Below are 20,920 nucleotides of genomic sequence, written 5' to 3'. Positions count from 1 at the left end.
TCCTCAACAAACCCAGGCATTAAAGACCTTTGTTAAATCAATTTATTGCTTCTTTTTTCCATTTAATCAGTGGCAAAGAGAATCAAACCTGCAGACAGCTCCATTGTGCAATTTAACCTCATTTTTTTTTTAACCTCATTTTTTTTTCACTTTAACCTTCATTTTTTCACTTTATCTTCAAGTTTTCTTCACTTTAGCCTTAATTTTTTCGCCTCACCCCTGATTTTTTTCACTCTGCCCTTTATTTCTCCAGCTCTTTTCTTCCCCATTTCTGGAATTTGAGCTTGGTCACCAGCAGGGATTGGCACCTTGGGACCAGGATGGTTCTTTCAAGTAAGGTTGGGCTTGCAAGCATCATTTATTAGGATTTTATTGGGATTTATTAGGATTTATTGAGATTTATTAAGATTTGATTGGGATTTATTAGAATTTTATTGGGATTTATCAAGATTTATTGGGATTTATTGGGATTTATCAGGATTTATTGGGGTTTATTAGGATTTATTGGGGTTTATTGGGATTTATTGAGGTTTATTTGGGTTTTTTGGGGTTTTTTGGGGTTTTTTGGGGATTTTTTCTGAACCCTTCTCACCCCAGCTCCAGGCCGGAGATGTTTTCCATTTATTTTTAGAACCTGACCTTCCAAGGCTGAAAAATAACATTTTCCTCCTTCTGACTTTTGTCCTTCTCTTGGCAGAGGCCTGTTCAAAACAGAGAAATGGAAAATATTTCCACTTTCAGGCAGCAGGAGCTTCACTTCTTCTTCTTGTTTGTTTGTCAGCTCCTCTCGTTTGTGATGGCAACTCCAGGCAGGAAAAAAAGGTAAAATGAACCTGGCAGTGCCCAGACCCCAAAAAAATCCCCCCAAAAAAACCCAAAACCCCCCAAAAACAAACAAACAAAACCAAAAAAAAAAAACCCAAAAACCCCCCAAACCAAACAAACTAAAAAACAAAACAAAAACAAAAACAAAAGAAACAAAAAAAAAAATCAAAACACCAATAAACCCCCCCAAAAAATCCCAAAAAAACCCCAAAATGCCCCCAAAAAACCCAAAAAAACCCCAACCCCCCCAAAAAAACCAAAAAAGCCCCCTAAAACCCCCCAAAAAAACTAAAAAAAGAAAAAACAACCCTAACCTCCCCCCAAAAAACCCCCAACCCTTCAAAAAAAAACCACCAAAAACCCCCAAAAATTTAAAAAAAACCTTTAAGAAGCCCCCAACCCCCCCCCAAAAAAACCCCCCAAATAACCCCAAAAAGTCCCCTTCAAAAAAAAAAAAAAACCCCCAACCCCAACCCCCCCAAAAAACGCCAAAACAAAAACACAACAAAAAACAAAAAAAAAAAAACAATCAACAAAAACCCCCCCCAAAAACCCAAAAACCCCAAAGAAACCCAAAAACCCCCAAAATGCCCCCCAAAAACCCCAACCCCCCCAAAAAACCCAAAAAACCCCAAAATAACCCCAAAAAACCCCCAAAAGCCCCCAAAAAAACCCCAAAAAAAACCCCAAAAAACCCCAAAACCCCAAAAACCCCAAAAAACCCCAAAACCCAAACCCAAAAATCCCCCAAAAACCCCAAAAAACCCCACCACCCCACCCCCCCCAAAAAAAACCCCTAAAAACCCCAAATAGCCCCAAAAAATCCCCTCCAAAACAACCCCAAAACCCCCAAAAACCCCAAAAAACCCCTAAAAGGAACCCAAAACCCAAACCCCCAAAAAACCCACCCCCCCAGACAATCCCCCAAAAAACCCCACCCCCCAAAAAACCCAAAAACCCCAAAAATCCCCTCCAAAAAACCCCAAAAAACCCCAAAAACCTCAAAAAAACCCCAAAAAACCCCCAAAAGTGCCCCAAACCCCCCCCCAAAAAAAACCCCAACCCTCCAAAAATAAACCCCAATTAACTCCAAAAATCCCCCTCCAAAACAAACCCCAAAAAACCCCAAAACCCCCCCAAAATCCCCCCCAGCCCCCAGCCCAACCCTTTCCCTCTCAGCCTCTCCCTGGCTTTGCCTGCAGCTGGCGCAGCTGCCCCGGTGACGCGCAGCCTGTCCCGGCAGCCGCGGGGCCGGACAGACAGACAGACGGACAGACGGACAGACAGACGGACAGACAGACAGACGGACGGACGGACAGACAGACGGACGGACGGACAGGCGGCCGGTGATAAATAGCGGCCCCGCACGGGGAGCGCCGCTCCCGCTCAGCTCCCGCCGAGCCCCCGGGCCGCGATGGTCCCAGCGCTGCTGCTGCTGCTGCTGGCCTGGCCCTGCGCCTGGGGCCAGCAGAGACTCCTCGGTGAGCCTGGAACGCCGGTTTAACTCGGGTTTAACTCGGGTTTAACTCGGGTTTAACTCGGGTTTCATTCTCATTTAACTCGGGTTTAACTCTGATTTCATTCTGCAATCTAACTTGGATTTAACTGTGGTTTCATTCTGATTTAACTCGGATTTCATTCTGCAATCTAACTTGGATTTAACTGTGGTTTCATTCTGATTTAACTCGGATTTAACTCGAATTTAACTGGGGTTTCATTCTCATTTAACTCGGGTTTAACTCGGGTTTAACTCTGCTTTAACTCGGATTTAACTGTGGTTTCATTCTGATTTAACTCGGATTTAACTCTGCTCTAACTCTGATTTAACTCGGATTTCATTCTGCAATTTAACTCTGATTTAACTGTGGTTTCATTCTGATTTAACTCTGCTCTAACTCTGATTTCATTCTGCAATCTAACTCTGATTTAACTCGGATTTAACTCGAATTTAACTCGGATTTAACTGTGATTTCATTCTGATTTAACTCGGATTTAACAGTGGTTTCATTCTGCTCTAACTCTGCTTTAACTCTGCTTTAACTCTGATTTCATTCTGCAATTTAACTTGCATTTAACTCAGATTTAGCTCTGCTTTAGCTCTGATTTAACTCTGATTTCATTCTGATTTCACTCTGACTTCACTCTGATTTCATTCAAGTCTGGTTTCATTCTGATTTAACCCAGATTTAACTCGGATTTAACCCTGATCTAACTCGGATTTCATTCAATTCTGATTTAACCCAGATTTAAGCCTGATTTAACTCTCCTTTAACTCTGATTTCATTCTGATTTATTCCTGCTTTAACTCTACTTTAACTCTGATTTAACTCTCATTTCATTCTGCTTTAACTCGGATTTCACTCTGATTTCATTCAACCCAGATTTAACCCTGATTCAACCCAGATTTAACCCTGATTCAACCCTGATTTAATGTTGATTTCCTTCTGATTTAACTCTGATTTCATGCTGATTTAACTCTGTTTTAACTCCTTATCTGATTTAATCTCTGATTTAACTAGATTCATGTTGATTTAATTCTGATTTACTGATTTAACTAGGATTTAATGTTGATTTAATTCTGATTTAACTCTGATTTAACTAGGATTTAATGTTGATTTAATTCTGATTTAACCGTGATTTAACTCTGCTTTAATCCTGACTCAATTCTGATTTTTTGAGCGTTTTTTAGGCTGTTCTGAAAATGCTGAGGGGTGGAAGGGGCTGAAGAGGGAGGATTTTCCAGCTGGAGCTGGATCCACGAGCTTTTGGGTTTGTTTGTCTTGTGGAAATAAGGAATTTTTATGAAATCAGTGCTGGGAAATTCTCCCAGCTCAGGGATGCAGGGCCCAAATTCCAGCTGGTTTTTCCCCTGGTTTTGTGGGATTTATTCCTGGTTTTCTCTCTGCTGTAGGTGTGGGGTGGTTTGTGTTAGGGGATTGGCAAATCTGGGGAAAATGGAGGAATTATAGGGGAAAAAAGGAGAAATTATAGAGGGAAAATGGGGAAATTATAGGGGAAAATGGAGAAATTATAGGGGGAAAAAAGGAGGAATTATGGGGGGAAATGGAGAAATTATAGGGGGGAAAATGGGGAAATTATAGGGGGAAATGGGGAAGTTATAGGGGGGGAAATGGGGAAATTATAGGGGGAAAATGGGGAAGTTATAGGGGGAAAAATAGAGAAATTATAGGGGGAAAAATTGAGAATTATGGGGGGCAAATGGAAAAATTATAGGGGGAAAAAAAGAGAAATTATAGGGGAAAATGGAGAAATTATAGGGGGAAAATTGAGAAATTATGGGGGAAAATGGAAAAATTATAGGGGGAAAAAGGAGAAATTATGGGGGGAAAAATGGGGAAATTATAGAAAAATTGAGAAATTACAGGGGGAAAACTGAGAAATTAGAGGAAAAAATTGAGAAATTGTAGGGAAAATGGAGAAATAGGGGAAAAACAGAGAAATTATTAAAAAATTAGAGGCATTACGAGGGAAAATGTGAAATTATAGGGAAAATTGAGAAATTAGAGAGAAAGATAGAGAAATCATAGGGATAAAATGAGAAATTATAGGAAAAATTGAGAAATTCTAGAAAATCCCAGAGAAATGAGGTTGTGCATCCTCTTGGCCCACGAGGAATTTCACCCTGGGATTTTGGGAGAATCCCTGAGTTCACCTGGGGGCTCCAGGTGCCTTTTCACTCCCAAATTATCCCTAAAAATCCCCAACCCCAGCAGCTCCAGCTCCATCCCTGCCTTGGGCACATCCCGGATTTTCCCATCCCAAAGGGACCCTGCAGAGCCCAAATCCCTCCCTGGCTGAGCTCAGGAGCTGCTCCTGACCCTCCAGAATTCCTGATTTTCCTCTGGAGCTCATCCTGATCCTCCAGAATTCCTGATTTCCCCTGGAGCTGATCCTGATCCTAAAATTCCTGATTTCCCCTGGAGCTGATCCTGATCCTCCCGCATTCCTGATTTCCCCGGCAGAGGATCCCACCTCTCCAGCATTCCCAATTTTCCCTGGAGCTCATCCTGACCCTGCAGAATTCCTGATTTTGCCCTGGAGCTCATCCTGATCCTGCAGCATTCCTGATTTCCTCTGGAGCTGATCCTGACCCTCCAGAATTCCTGATTTTCCCTGGAGAGGATCCTCAGCCTCCAGCATTCCAAATTTTCCCTGGAGCTCACCCTGCAGAATTCCTGATTTCCCTGGAGCTGATCCTGATCCTCCAGAATTCCTGATTTTCCTCCGGAGCTCCCCCTGATCCTCCAGAATTCCTGATTTTCCCCTGGAGCTCATCCTGACCCCCTGCAGCATTCCCGGTTTTCCCCGGAGCTCCCCCTGCAGCATTCCCGGTTTTCCCCGGAGCTCCCCCTGCAGCATTCCCGGTTTTCCCTGGATCTCCCCCTGCAGCATTCCCGGTTTTCCCTGGATCTCCCCCTGCAGCATTCCCGGTTTTCCCTGGAGCTCCCCCTGCAGCATTCCCGGTTTTCCCTGGAGCTCCCCCTGCAGCATTCCCGGTTTTCCCCGGAGCTCCCCCTGCAGCATTCCCGGTTTTCCCTGGCTGAGCCCTCCCTGTCCTTTGTGTCCCCAAGATCCCAACCGGCCCTTCCCGAGCGCCGCCCGCAGGGAGCCCGCCGGGAGCCGCGCTGCTGCTGCCGGGAGCTCCGGGAATGCCCTGGGAGCAGGTGAGGGGGAAGAGCCCCGGGAATTCCATGGGAAAGGAGCTCTGGGAATTCCATGGGAAAGGAGCCCTGGGAATGCCCTGGGAGCAGGTGAGGGGGAAAGGAGCTCCGGGAATTCCATGGGAAAGGAGCCCCGGGAATTCCATGGGAGCAGGGGAGAGGGAAAGGAGCTCTGGGAGAGGCGAAGGAGCCCCGGGAATTCCATGGGAAAGGAGCTCTGGGAATTCCATGGGAAAGGAGCTCTGGGAATTCCATGGGAAAGGAGCTCTGGGAATGCCCTGGGAAAGGAGCTCTGGGAATGCCCTGGGAGCAGGGGAGAGGGAAAGGAGCCCCGGGAATTCCATGGGAAAGGAGCTCTGGGAATTCCATGGGAAAGGAGCTCTGGGAATGCCCTGGGAAAGGAGCCCTGGGAATGCCCTGGGAGCAGGGGAGAGGGAAAGGAGCCCCGGGAATTCCAAGGGAAAGGAGCCCCGGGAATGCCCTGGGAGCAGGGGAGAGGGAAAGGAGCTCTGGGAGAGGGAAAGGAGCCCTGGGAATTCCATGGGAAAGGAGCTCTGGGAATGCCCTGGGAGCAGGGGAGAGGAGCAGCAGTGCTGGGAATGCTCTGGGAAAGGAGCTCCGGGAATTCCATGGGAAAGAAGCTCTGGGAATGCCCTGGGAGCAGGGAGAGGAGCAGCAGTGCTGGGAATTCCATAGGAGCAGGGAGAGGAGCAGCATTCCCGGTTTTCCAGCCTCGGGCTCCAGCTTTGCCCAGCCCCCAGCCCGGGGTTGGCTGCCCTTGGCCCCAAATCCCGGCCCAGGTGAGAGATCCAGGGCTGGTGCCAGGGCAGATCCCGTGGGCCCGCCCGGAGCTGCTCCCGGATCCCTCTGCAGCCCCAAACTCCAGCCAGGAACAGCCAGGGGTGGGGGCTGGAGGTTAAATTATTCATAGAATAATGAATTTTATATTATAGTTACATTAATTTTATCCAGACAGTTATTATAGTCTATAATATATAGAGAATATAAAATCGTATTTTTATTCTGTATTATAATGTAAATATATAGAATATCATAATTATATTCTGTATTCTATATAATATATAGAATATAATATAGTAATTATACTCTGCATTAATATAATATAATAATATACTATATAATAGAATATAATCTAATGAATATAATCTAATATAAGCTAATTCATATCCTATATCATATTATATCATCCTATCTCTATATATCTCATATTATATCTATATATCATTCTACTTCTACTTCTCTTCTCTTCTCTTCATCTTCTCTCTCTTCTCTTCTCTTCTCTTCTCTTATCTTCTCTTCTCTTCTCTTCTCTTCATATCCCTTCTCTTCTCTTCTCTTCTCCCTTCTCTATCCCCCTTCTCCTCTCCACCTTCTCCTCTCTCTCCTTCATCCTCTTTTCTATTCCCTCACCTCTCTCGCATCTCACTCTCGTCCTCCTCTTCTGCATTCTATCATCTATCCTACACTCTCCTAGCTTACTTCTATTCTGTATTATAGTATATATATTATCTGTAATTAATATTTCCAGATAATAGAAAATATTATAGGAATAATAATAAAAATATTATTCCCATAATTATTATTCACGTTATTATAATTAATACAATGTGAAGTATTATATGAGTAATAATTAAATGTTATATTATTATTCATACAATAATATATAATGTATTTTAACAGGAATATATGAATAGGAGTATATAAATATACTCTCATCTATTCATATTTTCATATATATTCATATATTTCATATGAATATATTCTATAAGTATGTATATAAAATACATTCTATAAACATATATATTCATGTAATATATATGAATAGAAACCTTCCCAGGTTTATAATCAGCTGCATTATAAACCTGGGATATTCTGGGATTTTCCCAACAATTTTGGGGTTTTTTTTAGGAGGAGGAGAAGTTGGGCCAGAAATGCTGCAAGAAATGAGGGAAACCAACCGGGTGCTGCTGGAAGTTCGGGATTTGCTGAAGCAGCAGGTGGGTGAGGAATTCCTGATTCCTGATTTCCTGGGGTCTGGGAATTCTCTGCTTGCTCTGGAATGGGGAGATCCTTCCTGGGCCTGATTCCTGATTTCCTGGGGTCTGGGAATTCTCTGCTTCCTGTATGGAGTGAGCAGATGATTGCTGCAAAACAGAGTCCAGAGCTGGTTTGGAATTGGGAGACAAAGTGGGAAAAACGTTCAAGCTGGGAGAAACTTCAGGGTGGGAAAAAACCTTCAAATTGGGAAAGAATTGCAGTTGAAAAAACCTTCAAATTGGGAAAGAATTGCAGTGGAAAAAACCTTCAAATTGGGAAAGAATTCTGGTTGAAAAAACCTTCAAATTGGGAAAATTGCAGTTGGAAACCTTCAAATTGGGAAGAATTGCGTGAAAAACCTTCAATTGGGAAAGAATGCGTTGGAAAACCGTCAATTGGGAAAGATTCCGTCAAAAAACCTTCAAATTGGGAAAGAATTGCAGTCGGAAAAACCTTCAAGTTGGGAGGATCTTCAAGGTGAGAAGACCTTCAAAAAGGTTTTCTTTATTTCTTTATTCATTATTGTTCCCCTGCAGATCAAGGAGATCACGTTCCTGAAGAACACGGTCATGGAGTGCGACGCCTGCGGTGAGTGCCACCTGTGCCACCTGTGCCACCTGTGCCACCTGTGCCACCTGTGCCCGGTGTGCCCTCTGCTGGGTGTGTGCCCTCTGCTGCCAGCCAGGGGCAAATCCCAGCCTGGAGCACAGTCAGTGCTGGAGATCCCAGTCAGTCATTCCCGGAGATCCCAGTCAGTCATTCCCGGAGATCCCAGTCAGTCATTCCCAGAGATCCCAGCCAGTCATTCCCGGAGATCCCAGTCAGTCATTCCCGGAGATCCCAGTCAGTCATTCCCGGAGATCCCAGTCAGTCATTCCCGGAGATCCCGGTCAGTCATTCCCGGAGATCCCGGTCAGTCATTCCCGGAGATCCCAGTCAGTCATTCCCGGAGATCCCAGTCAGTCATTCCTGGTGGTCCCAGCCAGTCATTCCCGGAGATCCCAGCCAGTCATTCCCAGAGATCCCAGTCAGTCATTCCCAGAGATCCCAGTCAGTGCTGGGAGCTGAGCTGGTGGCTTTGGGACACCCTAAGGTGACTTTGGGACACCCCAGGTTGTTGGGGTGGCTCTGGGACACCCCATGGTGACTTTGGGACACCCCAGAGCTGAGCTGATGGCTTCGGGACACCCCATGGTGGCTTTGGGACACCCCATGGTGGCTCTGGGACCCCCCATGTTGTTCTGGTGGCTTTGGGACATCCCAGGTTGTTCTGATGGCTTTGGGACACCCCAGAACTGAGCTGATGGCTTTGGGACACCCCATGGTGATTTTGGGACACCCCAGAGCTAAGCTGGTGGCTTTGGGACACAACATGATGGCTTTGGGACACCCTAAGGTGACTTTGGGACACCCCAGGTTGTTGTGGTGGCTCTGGGACACCCCATGGTGACTTTGGGACACCCCAGAGCTGAACTGGTGGCTCTGGGACCCCCCAGGTTATTGCGGTGGCTCTGGGACCCCCCAGGTTGTTGCGGTGGCTCTGGGACGCTGTGCTCACCCCCTGCTGTCCCCCAGGCATGCGGCCGGAGGTGACAGGCCCTGTCATCACCATGACGCAGTTCAGCCGCTGTGTCCCCAACCCCTGCTTCCCGGGCGTGCCCTGCACCGAGAGCGGCGGCAGCTTCCGCTGCGGGCCCTGCCCTGCCGGCTACTCCGGGAACGGCACCCACTGCTCCGACATCAACGAGGTAATTAACAGCGCCCGGGTAATTAACAGCGCCGGGCACGCGGCCCCGGGCCCGCCCTGCGGCTCCTCGGGGCACGGAGAGACCTGCAGGACCTGCAACAGCTGCAGGAGATGCACTTCTGTGCCTGGCACATGGTGGAATTCCTGCAGGAGCTGCAGTTCTGTGCCTGGCATGCACTGGGATCCCTGCAGGAGCTGCAGTTCTGTGCCTGGCACATGGTGGAATTCCTGCAGGAGCTGCAGCAGCTGCAGGAGATGCAGTTCTGTGCCTGGCACATGGTGGAATTCCTGCAGGAGCTGCAGTTCTGTGCCTGGCAGGCACTGGGATCCCTGCGGGAGCTGGGATTCCTGCAGGAGATGCAATTCTGTGCCTGGCATGCACTGGGATTCCTGCAGACTCTGGAATTCTGTGCCTGGCACACTCTGGAATTCCTGCAGGAGATGCACTTCTGTGCCTGGCACATGGTGGAATTCCTGCAGGAGCTGCAGTTCTGTGCCTGGCATGCACTGGGATCCCTGCAGACTCTGGAATTCTGTGCCTGGCATGCTCTGGGATCCCTGCAGGAGCTGGGATTCCTGCAGGAGATGCAGTTCTGTGCTGGGCATGCACTGGATTCCTGTAGACTCTGGAATTCTGTGCTTGGCATGCTCTGGATCCCTGCAGGAGCTGCAATTCCTTCAGACCTGCAGTTCTGTGCCTGGCACACACTGGGATTCCTGCAGACTCTGGAATTCTGTGCCTGGCACACCCTGGAATTCCTGCAGACTCTGGAATTCTGTGCCTGGCACACGCTGCAATTCCTGCAGACTCTGGAATTCTGTGCCTGGCACACGCTGCAATTCCTGCAGACTCTGGAATTCTGTGCCTGGCACAGGCTGGAATTCCTGCAGACTCTGGAATTCTGTGCCTGGCCCTCCCCAGGGAGGCTTCAGGGCCAGCGCAGTCAGGATTTCTCCCAACAAAATAAATCCTGAGGTTTGTGCCACACAGGGAGGGGAGGTTGGAACAAGTTTGGAGCACCAGAGCCGCCTCCTTTGCTGAGGAGTTGTTCCAGATAAGATTTATTAGGTGTGGAATGGGATCAAACAATTCCCAGATAATCCTTGAAACAGCAAAGCTCAACCACAGGGCTTTGCTTCTGCCCTTAAATCAAACCTTGCTGGGCAGATACTCTCTGTTATTTTTAGGAAATTTTCTCTTTTTTTTAGGAAATGTGGCATTCCACCAATTTTAACCTCTGTGTGTGTGCAAAGCTCTGCTCATCCATGGATTTTTTTTTTTGGTAGGGCTCCTGAGTTCTGTGCTTCCCAAACCTTGAACTTGATGATCCCACTCCTGCAGAGCCTCAAGTGCATTTCAATTTAAAATCCTGCTGAAGGCTGCATGGGAGATTTTGGGATTGTCAGTCCAAAATGTGGGATCCACTGTGTTCCTGTGGATATTCCTGTGATGCACCTGCCAGCACAGAGCAGAAAATCCAGGGGAAATAATGAAGTGCTGGAGGAAGCAAAGCATTCAGAGCAGTCCTGGAAAGAGTTTCAAAGTCAGGGTGAGGAACTGTCCAGTGCCCTGGACTCTGAGGATGAGGAATTGACTCAGGGTGAGGAATTGTCCAACCCCCTGGACTCTGAGGATGAGGAATTGGCTCAGGGTGAGGAATTGTCCAGTGCCCTGGACTCTGAGGAATTGGCTCAGGGTGAGGAACAGTCCAGTGCCCTGGACTCTGAGGATTCCAGGAAGGAAAAGGTGAAGCAGGAGCAGCTCCCTGCCCAGGCTCTGGTGTCACCTGAGGAGAACCAGAGCTCCAAGTTGTTCTCTTTGCAGCCCAGGGGGGACACCCAGGCTGGGGGAGCCCTCTGAGGAACTTCTGTACCCTTTTATCTTCCTTCAGACTAAAACCCCAAGAGCTGGAGGTGCCCCAGGGCTGGCGCTGCCCCCTGGCCCAGCCCTGGGCACCCTCTGTCTCGTTTCAGTGCAATGCCAACCCCTGCTTCCCGAAAGTCCAGTGCATTAACACCAACCCCGGCTTCCGCTGCGACCCCTGCCCACCCGGCTTCACCGGGCAGCTGCTGGAAGGGGTGGGACTGGCCTTTGCCAGGGCCAACAAACAGGTGAGGGCCTGGAAGGTTCCCTGTCCCTCAGAAGCTGGGAATTCTCTCCCCCTCTGCAGCTGGGACTCAAAGGAATGGGAAGGAACAGGAGGGAGAGGCGAGGTGATGGTTCCTAAGGATGGAAGGGAGGGAATTCCCATCCCTGGAGGTGTTCCAGGCCAGCCTGGAGCAGCCTGGGAGAGTGGAAGGTGTCCCTGGGGGGTGGGGATGGGATGGTTAAAGGTCCCTCCCAACCCAAACTGGTTTGGGGTTCCACGATTCCATGCATTGGTGGGAATGCAGGGAGAGGAGAGTGCCCAGGATGTCCAGAGTCACCTCCCCTGTGCCAAAGTGGGGCTGGGCAGAGCATCCCGACACCTCTGGGGCTGTGGGGCCATCCTGGGAATGGGATGGGAATGGGAATGGAATGGGAATGGGAATGGGAATGGGAATGGAATGAGAATCCTTCCTGCTGAGACACGGAAGAGTTCCTGCAGCTGCTGCCACCCTCTCCCGGCTTCTCTGACAGCTTCAGGCAGATAAAAAATCCCAACAGCCCAGGCTGATTGGGGTTTTTAGGGGTAATTGTCCCACATGTGGCTCTGGGAATTTGGGGCTGGTTGTGGGATGCAGCCATTGAGCTTCCAGATCCATGGAGCCCCTTGCACAGTGGGGATGTTCAGCAGCTCAGCTCAGAGCTCAGCTCTGTTCCCAGGCTGGAAGCTCTGCTGACTCTGGAGAGGGGTCTGGGACCCTGCTGGGATCTGCCCCAAGCTTGTCAGCAGGAACTCTTGCTAGTCCTGGGCTAGTGAGGTGTGCCAGGGCTCTGCTTCTGCACCTGGCCCTGCCCAAGTGCTGGGATTTGGGGTGGGGTGGGGGGGGGTCCTGTTCTCCCTGGGGTGGGGTGGAGGTGAAGGTGAAGGTGGGTCCTGTTCTCCCTGGGGTGGAAGTGAAGGTGGGTCCTGTTCTCCCTGGGTTGGGATGAAGGTGAAGGTGGGTCCTGTTCTCCCTGGTGGAGGTGGAGGTGAAGGTGGGTCCTGTTCTCCCTGGGTGAAGGTGAAGGTGGGTCCTGTTCTCCTGGGGTGGAGGTGAAGGTGGGTCCTGTTCTCCCTGGGGTGGAGGTGAAGGTGGGTCCTGTTCTCCCTGGGATGGAGGTGAAGGTGGGTCCTGTTCTCCCTGGGCAGGTGTGCACCGACATCAATGAGTGTGAGACTGGAGCTGCCAGGAATTGTGTCCCAAACTCCATCTGCATCAACACTCGGGTAAATCCTCAGGGATATGGGGAGGATCCCAGGGCTGGAGCCCCTCTGGAGCCAGGCTGGGAGAGCTGGGGGGGTTCACTGGAGAGGAGAAGGCTCCAGGGAGAGAAGGGGCTCCAGGAGAGCTGGAGAGGGACTGGGAACAAGGCCTGGAGGGACAGGGCACAGGGAATGGATTTAAACTGGGAAAAGGGAGATCTGGGTGGGATATTGGGAGGGGATTCCTGGCTGGGAGGGTGGAGAGGGAATGGGATGGAATTCCTAGAGCAGCTGTGGCCGCCCCTGGATCCCTGGGAGTGTCTCAGGCCAGACCCGGGGCAGGGCAGGTGTCCCAAGGAAGGGCTTTATCCCGAGCAGGGATTTCCCGGGATTCCCATTCGAGTTCCTCCTCCCGTTCTCCCCGCAGGGATCCTACAAATGCGGGGCCTGCAAGCCGGGCTTTGTGGGGGATCAGATCAGCGGCTGCCGGAGCCAGACGGCCCCCGGGGCTCGGCGCTGCCCCAACGGCGAGATCAGCCCGTGCCACGAGAAAGCCGAGTGCATCGTGGAGAGGGACGGCTCGCTGTCCTGCCAGGTCCGGGCACCGCCGCCGCCCTGGCATCGGGGATGGGCACACCCTCCCCAGACTGGCTTCGGGACCCACCCAATCGAGACTGGGATCTGGTTTGATCCCGTGGGATGGAGGGGTCTGGTCTGATTCTCCTGCAAATGGGGACTGGTCCCAATCTCTGCTGAGACTGGGGTCTGGTCCCGCCCTCCCGAGACTGGTTGGGGTCTGGTCTCGCCCTCCTGCGATCAGGGTTTAATCCCAATTTCCCTGCGGATGGGGTCTGGTCCACCACCCCCAACAATTGGGGTCTGCTCTGATTCCTGCACGAGTGGGGTCTGATCCAGCCATTCCTGCGATTGGGGTCGGGTGTGATCCCAAACTCCCTGGGATTGGGGTCGGGTGTGATCCCAAACTCCCTGGGATTGGGGTCGGTCTGCTCGCTCCTCGTCCCGCGCTCCTCTCCGGGGCTGCCACTGCCCTCTCCTGGAGAGCGCCCTTCCCGAACCTTCCCTGCTCGTCCCCGTCCCCCTGGGCTGCTCCCTCCCGCTTTTTGGGGTTTTGGTTTTCCCTGAAGAGCTGCGAATCTCTTGGGTACGGAATTCCCTGGAGCTGAGCAGGGAGGATCCAGGGAATCGAGATCCAGGATCAGCAGCCTCAGAGCCACCCTGTGCTGCTCCTCAGAGCCACCCTGGGCTCCTTCTCAGAGCCACCCTGGGCTGCTCCTCGGAGCCACCCTGGGCTCCTCCTCGGAGCCACCCTGGGCTCCTTCTCAGAGCCACCCTGGGCTCCTCAGAGCCACCCTGGGCTCCTCCTTCTGCTCCTCCTCAGAGCCACCTTCTGCTCCTCCTCAGAGCCACCCTGGGCTCCTGCTTGTGCTCCTTCTCAGAGCCACCCTGTGCTCCTCCTTGTGCTCCTCCTCAGAGCCACCCTGTGCTGCTCCTTCTTCTCCTCCTCAGAGCCACCTTCTGCTCCTCCTCTCGTCCCAGCCGCAAGCCGAGATCCCGATCCGAGCTGGTGAAATCCCAGAAATGTTTCTCCCGGGTTATTTCCCTGGAGGGTTTCCCATCCCCGTTCCGTGCCGTTTCTCTGGTAAATCCCGGGGTTTTTGGGGGGCTGACTCTGTGTGTGCCCCTGGCAGTGCCTCGTGGGCTGGGCAGGGAACGGCTACGTGTGCGGCAAGGACACGGACATCGACGGCGTCCCCGACGAGAAGCAGCGCTGCTCCGACAAGAAATGCCGCAAGGTGAGCGAGGAAATCCCAGGATTCCATCCCAAATTTCCCTCCAGGACGGTCCGTGGGTGCTGCCGGGACCCGCGGAGCTCGGCCCGGCTGCCGTGCCCCATGCCCTGTCCCTGCCCCGCAGGATAACTGCATGACCGTGCCCAACTCGGGCCAGGAGGACGCGGACAGGGACGGCATCGGCGACGCCTGCGACGACGACGCCGACGGAGACGGGATCCCGAACGCGGAGGTGCGGCCGCCCCTGCCCCCGGCGGCTCCTGCAGGGCAGCGGCACCCGCGGGGGGAAATCCGGGGTGCCAGTGGGGATTTGGGGGTGCCAGTCGGGATTTAAGGGTCCAAGTGGGATCTCACAGGTCCCAGTGGAAATTTAGGGATCCCGGTGTGAATTTAGGGGTGCCAGTGGGAGTTCAGGGGTGTCAGTGGGAATTTAGGGGTGCCAGTGGGAGCTCAGGGGTCCCAGTGGGAGTTCAGGGGTCTCAGTGGGGATTTAGGGGTGCCAGTGGAAATTCGGGTGTCCCAGTGGGAGTTTAGGGGTCCCAGTGTGAGCTCAGAGGTCCCAGTGGGAGTTCACAGGTCCCAGTAGGAGTTCACAGGTCCCAGTGGGAGTTCAGGGGTCCCAGTGTGAGCTCAGAGGTCCCAGTGGGAGTTCAGGGGTCCCAGTGTGGCCCCGCTCTGGGGGCTCTGATGATCTCAAACCAGGCTGGCACCCCCCAAGGTCGGGGAGCTGGGCAGCCTGTCCTGAGCCAGTCCTGGCTGGGGACACCCCGAGGAGGTGCTGCTGTCCCCCAGCCACGTCCCCTGTCCCCGCAGGACAACTGTGTGTACACGAGGAACGCGGACCAGCGCAACGCCGACAAGGACAACTTTGGGGACGCGTGTGACAACTGCCGGCAGGTGAAGAACAACGACCAGAGGGACATCGATGGCGATGGCAAGGGGGACGAGTGTGACGAGGACATGGACGGGGACGGTGAGACCCAGCACGTCCCAGCTGCTCCTTTTGTCACCCCTGCTCAGCTCCTGGGTGACAGCAGGGCGCTCCCCGTGTCCCCGAGCCCTCGCTGCTCTCCACCTTGGGTTTGTTTCCATTTTTGTTGCCCACAGTTGGGGTTTTTTCAGGGTCTCCTCTTGAAGGGAGGAATGATGAATCTGCCTCCATGTTCTCAGAAGGCTAATTTATTATTTCATGATCTATATTGTATTAAAGAATGCTGCACTAAAACTGTATTAAAGAGTAGAGGAAGGATACAGACAGATGGCTGCAAAGAATGAGAATGAAAACTCAGCACTCCTTCCAGAGTCTGACACAGCCTGACCCTGATTGGTCATTGAGTAAAAACAATTTACATGGAACCAATCAAACAATCTCCAAACCACATTCCAAAGCATTTTAAAAAATCCATTTTACCTTTTGCAGCAAAACACTGGAGAAGCAATCAGAAAATTATTGTTTTCCTTTTGCTCTGAGGCTTCTCAGCTTCCCAGGAGAGGAAATCCTGGCGAAGGGATTTTTCAGAAAATGTGACAGTGACACACAGTCACTGTCCTGACTGCCCTGTGCTGCATTTTAAGGGAGAAGTTTGGGGACATCTGAGCTGCCAGCAGCTCCTGCCTGGAGGCTGGGGGAGTCAGGGCTGTCCCCTGGCTGGCTTTGCAAACCGAGCTGGTCCCAGCTGGCACAGAAGCTGCTCCCAGCAAACACCGTCCCCAAATCCTGACACCCTTCCTTTGGCCATGAGCTCAGCCCTGGGTTTCTGGGGACCCACTCTCCCCTGTTTCCCAGGGATCAAGAATTCCATGGACAACTGCAGGAGAGTGCCCAACCCCGACCAGAGGGACGGCGACGGTGACGGCGTGGGGGACGCCTGTGACAGCTGCCCCACCCTCAGCAACCCTGACCAGGTACAGAGCCAGGCTGAGCCTGCAGGGCCACCCCGGGCCTGGGCACTGCCAGGGACAGCTCCAGCTGCCACCCCCCTGTGGCACCAAAGGAAATTCCCTCTGGAGCAAATAGCAGGAAATTTGGCACTCTGGGCTCTCCCTTCCTGCCCTGCCCCCACTGCTGGGATTCCTCAGAATCCCCCCAAAAATCCCACAGAAAATCTCCTGCTGTTGGCAGCTCTTTGTTCTCTTCCTTGCCTTGGATTTAAAGAATCAATGAAAATTTCTTTTATGTAAAGAATAAATTTAAATTATTCTTCCTTTATTTTTCTAGAAAGACACTGACCACGATCTGGTGGGAGATGTCTGTGACACCAACCAGGACAGGTGAGCTGCAGAAATTAAAAATTCTCTTTATTTGCATGAACTCCTGGGAAGGAAGGGAGCAAAAGGCTGTGAAAACCTGGCTGGGCCTTATCCTATAAAAAATGGAGGTTTAGAGGTGGAATTTTCTTCAGACCTCACAAAAAGTGACCCCTGGAAGGAAGGAACTCCCAGAGCTGCACATCTCCAGCAGGAGTGCCACTGACAGATTTTATGGAAATCCTTTCACTGGGATTTTCCTCCTGAGAAGCCTCAGAAGAGAAATGCAAACAGGAATTATCTGCTGGCTCAGAATGTGCTCTGGAGGTGGCTCAGCAGCTCTGAGTGCTCTCACAGGGATTGGTTTTAATTCATCACCAATCCCAGGCCAGCTGTGCCAGACTCTGCTCAGACACAAGATTTTATTTTTCACTCTTTGCTGTTCTTCTGATGTCTCCTTTCTCTTTCTTTAGTGTAGTTTTAGTGTATGATAAATAATAGAGTGTGATAGAGTGTGATGTGATATATGATATGATTGATACGATATAATATGATATAATATTATATGATATTTTATTATATGATTTAATTAAAATATTATGGTATAATATACATAATATCAATATCATATAATCTACTTAATATAATATAATATCATCTACCTACTATAATATCATATAATATAATATACTATAATCTACTATAATATAATATCATATACTACATAATATACCATATCACTCATATAATCTCTCTAATACTAATATAATGTACCATCATCTCATGTAAATAATGTAAATAATATGTAACATCATGTAAAATACTACAATGTCAAATAATATAATATTACAATATAATACAATATAATACAATATAACTAATATAATATAACATGATATAATTAATGTATAATATAATATAACATAGTATCAGCCTTCTGAAGCATGGAGCCAGTTCTCATCTCTTCCTCGTCCTGGGGACCCTCAGACATTCCTGACCCATTCCTGGGTGACCTTTAAGGCTGCAATCACCGATCCAACTGCAGAGCCCGGCCCCGGGGCAGCTCCCCGTGCTGGTGGCCCTGGGTGACGTGTCCCCCTCTCTGTCCCTGTCCCTGTCCCTTCTCCCCCAGCGACGGTGACGGGCACCAGGACTCGCGGGACAACTGCCCCACGGTGCCCAACAGCTCCCAGGTGGACACGGACGGTGACGGGCTGGGGGACGAGTGTGACGAGGATGATGATGACGATGGCATCCCCGACTTCAGGCCCCCCGGCCCTGACAACTGCAGGCTGGTGCCCAACCCCGGCCAGGAGGACTCGGATGGTGAGGGAGGGAGGGAGGGAGGGAGGGGTGGGTGGGTCCTTGGGGGCTCCCTGGGGCCGCTGCAGGCTCTGGAAGCCGCAGGAGTTTGGGATTTATTGGCACTGACTCGTGCCAGGCCTGGGACACGGGCAGGTGCCAGCACTGGGCTCAGGTTTGGGATCAGGTTTAGGATCATGTTTGGGATTAGGTTCATGGTCAGGTTTAGGATCAGATTTGGGATTAGGTTTAGGATCAGGTTTAGGATCTTGTCTGGGGTCAGGTTCTCTCTCCCAGCAGTGCCTGGGGTTTGAGGGGTTTCTCTGCCAGCAGGAGAAGCCTCCAGGTTTCTCTGCAGCTCCTCAGGGGGTCCCAGTCTCTCAGTGCCCTCAGCTGCCCCCGGTGCTGCCCGAGGCTGAGCAAAGCCAGGGCAGGAGCTGCTGCTCCAGGCTCCTTCCTCCTCCTCCTCCTCCTCCTCCTCCTCGTGCCCAGGGGACGGCGTGGGGAACCTGTGTGAGGATGACTTCGACAGGGACATGGTGATCGACAGGATCGACGTCTGCCCCGAGAACGCCGAGGTGACGCTCACCGACTTCAGGGCCTTCCAGACCGTGGTGCTGGACCCCGAGGGGGACGCCCAGATCGACCCCAACTGGATCGTCCTCAACCAGGTGGGGAGAGCTCCAGCTGGGAACGGTCCTGGGGGGCTTTCCCTGAAAGGCTCCGTGGGTCTGCAGTGCCCAAATCCCGGAGCAGCACAAGAGGGAGTTTGGCGTGTCTGGAATTGCACTAAAAAGTCACAATTCCTCTTTCTCAGGGCATGGAGATCGTCCAGACCATGAACAGCGACCCTGGCCTGGCTGTAGGTGAGGAATTCCCTTCTCCCTTTGGGAAATCGTCACTCCTGCAGCTTTGATCAGCCACTGCTTCCTGTAGTGCACAGAGTCCAGATTGCCCCTGGCAAAATCCTCCTCCCCAGCTGAATCCTGGCTCTGTTCTGCTGCCCCTGACAGGGTACACAGCCTTTAACGGGGTGGACTTCGAGGGCACCTTCCACGTCAACACGGCCACGGACGATGACTACGCTGGGTTCATCTTTGGCTACCAGGACAGCTCCAGCTTCTACGTGGTGATGTGGAAGCAGATGGAGCAAACCTACTGGCAGGCAAACCCCTTCCGGGCAGTGGCCGAGCCTGGCATTCAGCTGAAGGTAGAGGAACCCAGCGGAAGGAATTCCCTGCTGGAATTTGGCCTTGGGAGAAGCAGCTGTGTTGAATCCTCTGTGCACACACTGAGCAGGCTCTCCTCTGTCCCAGGCAGTGAAATCCAAGACGGGCCCTGGGGAGTACCTGCGGAATTCCCTGTGGCACACGGGAGACACCACGGACCAGGTGAAGCTGCTCTGGAAGGACCCGCGGAACTCGGGCTGGAAGGACAAGACCTCCTACCGCTGGTTCCTGCAGCACCGGCCCCAGGTCGGCTACATCAGGTGAGGCTCAGGCCAGGACCATCCCCACCAGGGAAAAATCAGCCCCAGGGAGCCCCAGAACGTTCTGGAAGGGAGCTCATCCATGGGCAGGGACCCCTCCCGCTGTTCCTCGGCACTGCCAGGGATGGAACAGCCCTGAGGCCGGGGCAGCTCCTGCCACTCCCTGCCTTGTTCCCCTCCAGGGCTCGGTTCTACGAGGGCCCCGAGGTGGTGGCAGACACGGGAGTTGTCCTGGACACCACCATGAGAGGGGGACGCCTCGGGGTCTTCTGCTTCTCCCAGGAGAACATCATCTGGTCCAACCTCCGCTACCGCTGCAACGGTGAGTTGGGAAAGGCCAGCTGGGAATTCTCCTCCGTTTCCCGGTCGTGGACACCTGCACAGCCACGGGAACGGGGCAGCAAACAGGACCCGAGTCTGCTTTCCCTGCTGTTCCTGCCCCTGATCTCTCTTTGCTTTAACGCCCAGACACCATCCCAGAGGACTACGAGACGTTCCGGTTCCAGCAGGACTGAATCCCCTGCAGCGCCTCCCGCCCCCAGCCCGCGCTCGGCCCCGCTCCCGCTCTGGAATCCCGCCCCAAGAGCTGTCAGCACCTCCCACCCCGCCCTCACAGCCTCCAGCTCCCCTTCCCCACAGCAAATCCCTGAAAATGTTACACAAATCCTCTGGGAAGGGCAGAGGTGGAGCCAGGGAGTGTGACCAGAAGCCTGAGCTGCTGCAAGCCCGGCTCAGGGCCGTGCTGGGAGCTCCCTGCAGCAGCTGGGATGGTTGGAGTTCCTTTGGCGTGGACGATTCCCAGGAATCTTCTCCCTGCTCCAGGGCTCCTGAGTGTGAACGTTGTTTTCCTTTTCAAGACCTGCTGCAAAGCAAACTGAGAGGGACACGTGGAGCAGCCTCGGTACAAGTTGCTCATTTTAATAAATGAAAAAGCACTTTAAGGAGAGTATCTTTGTTCTGGGATGTTGGAAAATAAACACTTGGAATGCTGGATAATAAATTCTGGATTTCTCCTTGGTCATGTCTGTGTTCTCTCCACTCTTCTGAAGTTTTCCCTTGCAGATGTGGAAGGGAAGAACCCTCAGGGGCTGAGCTTGGCGGGGCTGAGAGAGCCCTGGGCTGGATTGTGAATTATCTTGGAAATGCCAATGCGTGGAGGCACCTTTTCCTCCAGAACCTCCCTCTCCTCAGCCCTGCCCTGCCTGGTTCTTGCTGGAACAACAATTAAACTTCTCCCTTTTGTTCCATGGAATTCTCTCCCTTTTCCCCACAGGATTCTCTCCTTTTTTCCCATCCCACCCCTCCACCCCCTGAAGACAAGAGCCAGTGGATTTTACCCCTTCAGGCCTTTATTTTGATAAAATTGGTCAAGCCCACATAAGGCAACGCACACACGGCTCCGCCCGCCCCCCGCCCGCCCCAACCGCCTC

The 20,920-nt window shown here is 51.8% G+C and overlaps 1 protein-coding gene across 2 annotated transcripts; it reads left to right on the top strand.

Annotated features, from left to right (window-relative positions):
- The first annotated feature begins 2,053 nt into the window (after nucleotides 1–2,053).
- On the top strand, nucleotides 2,054–20,511 carry COMP (cartilage oligomeric matrix protein). Of its 2 annotated transcripts, XM_050986082.1 has the most exons (20): nucleotides 2,054–2,306; nucleotides 5,418–5,510; nucleotides 7,437–7,525; nucleotides 8,102–8,153; nucleotides 9,141–9,313; nucleotides 11,287–11,424; nucleotides 12,588–12,665; nucleotides 13,069–13,236; nucleotides 14,351–14,455; nucleotides 14,577–14,684; nucleotides 15,266–15,425; nucleotides 16,239–16,357; nucleotides 16,671–16,723; nucleotides 17,832–18,025; nucleotides 18,494–18,672; nucleotides 18,819–18,867; nucleotides 19,015–19,211; nucleotides 19,318–19,490; nucleotides 19,673–19,812; nucleotides 19,959–20,511. In XM_050986082.1, the coding sequence occupies exons 1-20, from the start codon at nucleotides 2,240–2,242 to the stop codon at nucleotides 20,003–20,005; spliced, it is 2,382 nt and encodes a 793-aa protein (XP_050842039.1). In that variant the 5' UTR covers nucleotides 2,054–2,239; the 3' UTR covers nucleotides 20,006–20,511. The 2 variants fall into 2 exon arrangements, with proteins under 2 accessions (XP_050842039.1, XP_050842040.1); XM_050986083.1 differs by lacking the exon at nucleotides 5,418–5,510 and having other exon boundaries at nucleotides 2,061–2,306.
- The last annotated feature ends 409 nt before the right edge of the window (nucleotides 20,512–20,920 follow it).

The sequence above is a fragment of the Serinus canaria genome, chromosome 28, assembly GCF_022539315.1.
Source record: "Serinus canaria isolate serCan28SL12 chromosome 28, serCan2020, whole genome shotgun sequence".
NCBI classification, from domain to species: domain Eukaryota; kingdom Metazoa; phylum Chordata; class Aves; order Passeriformes; family Fringillidae; genus Serinus; species Serinus canaria.
Note: the sequence above shows the minus strand (reverse complement) of the source record. Positions and strands in the feature narration are given on the sequence as shown.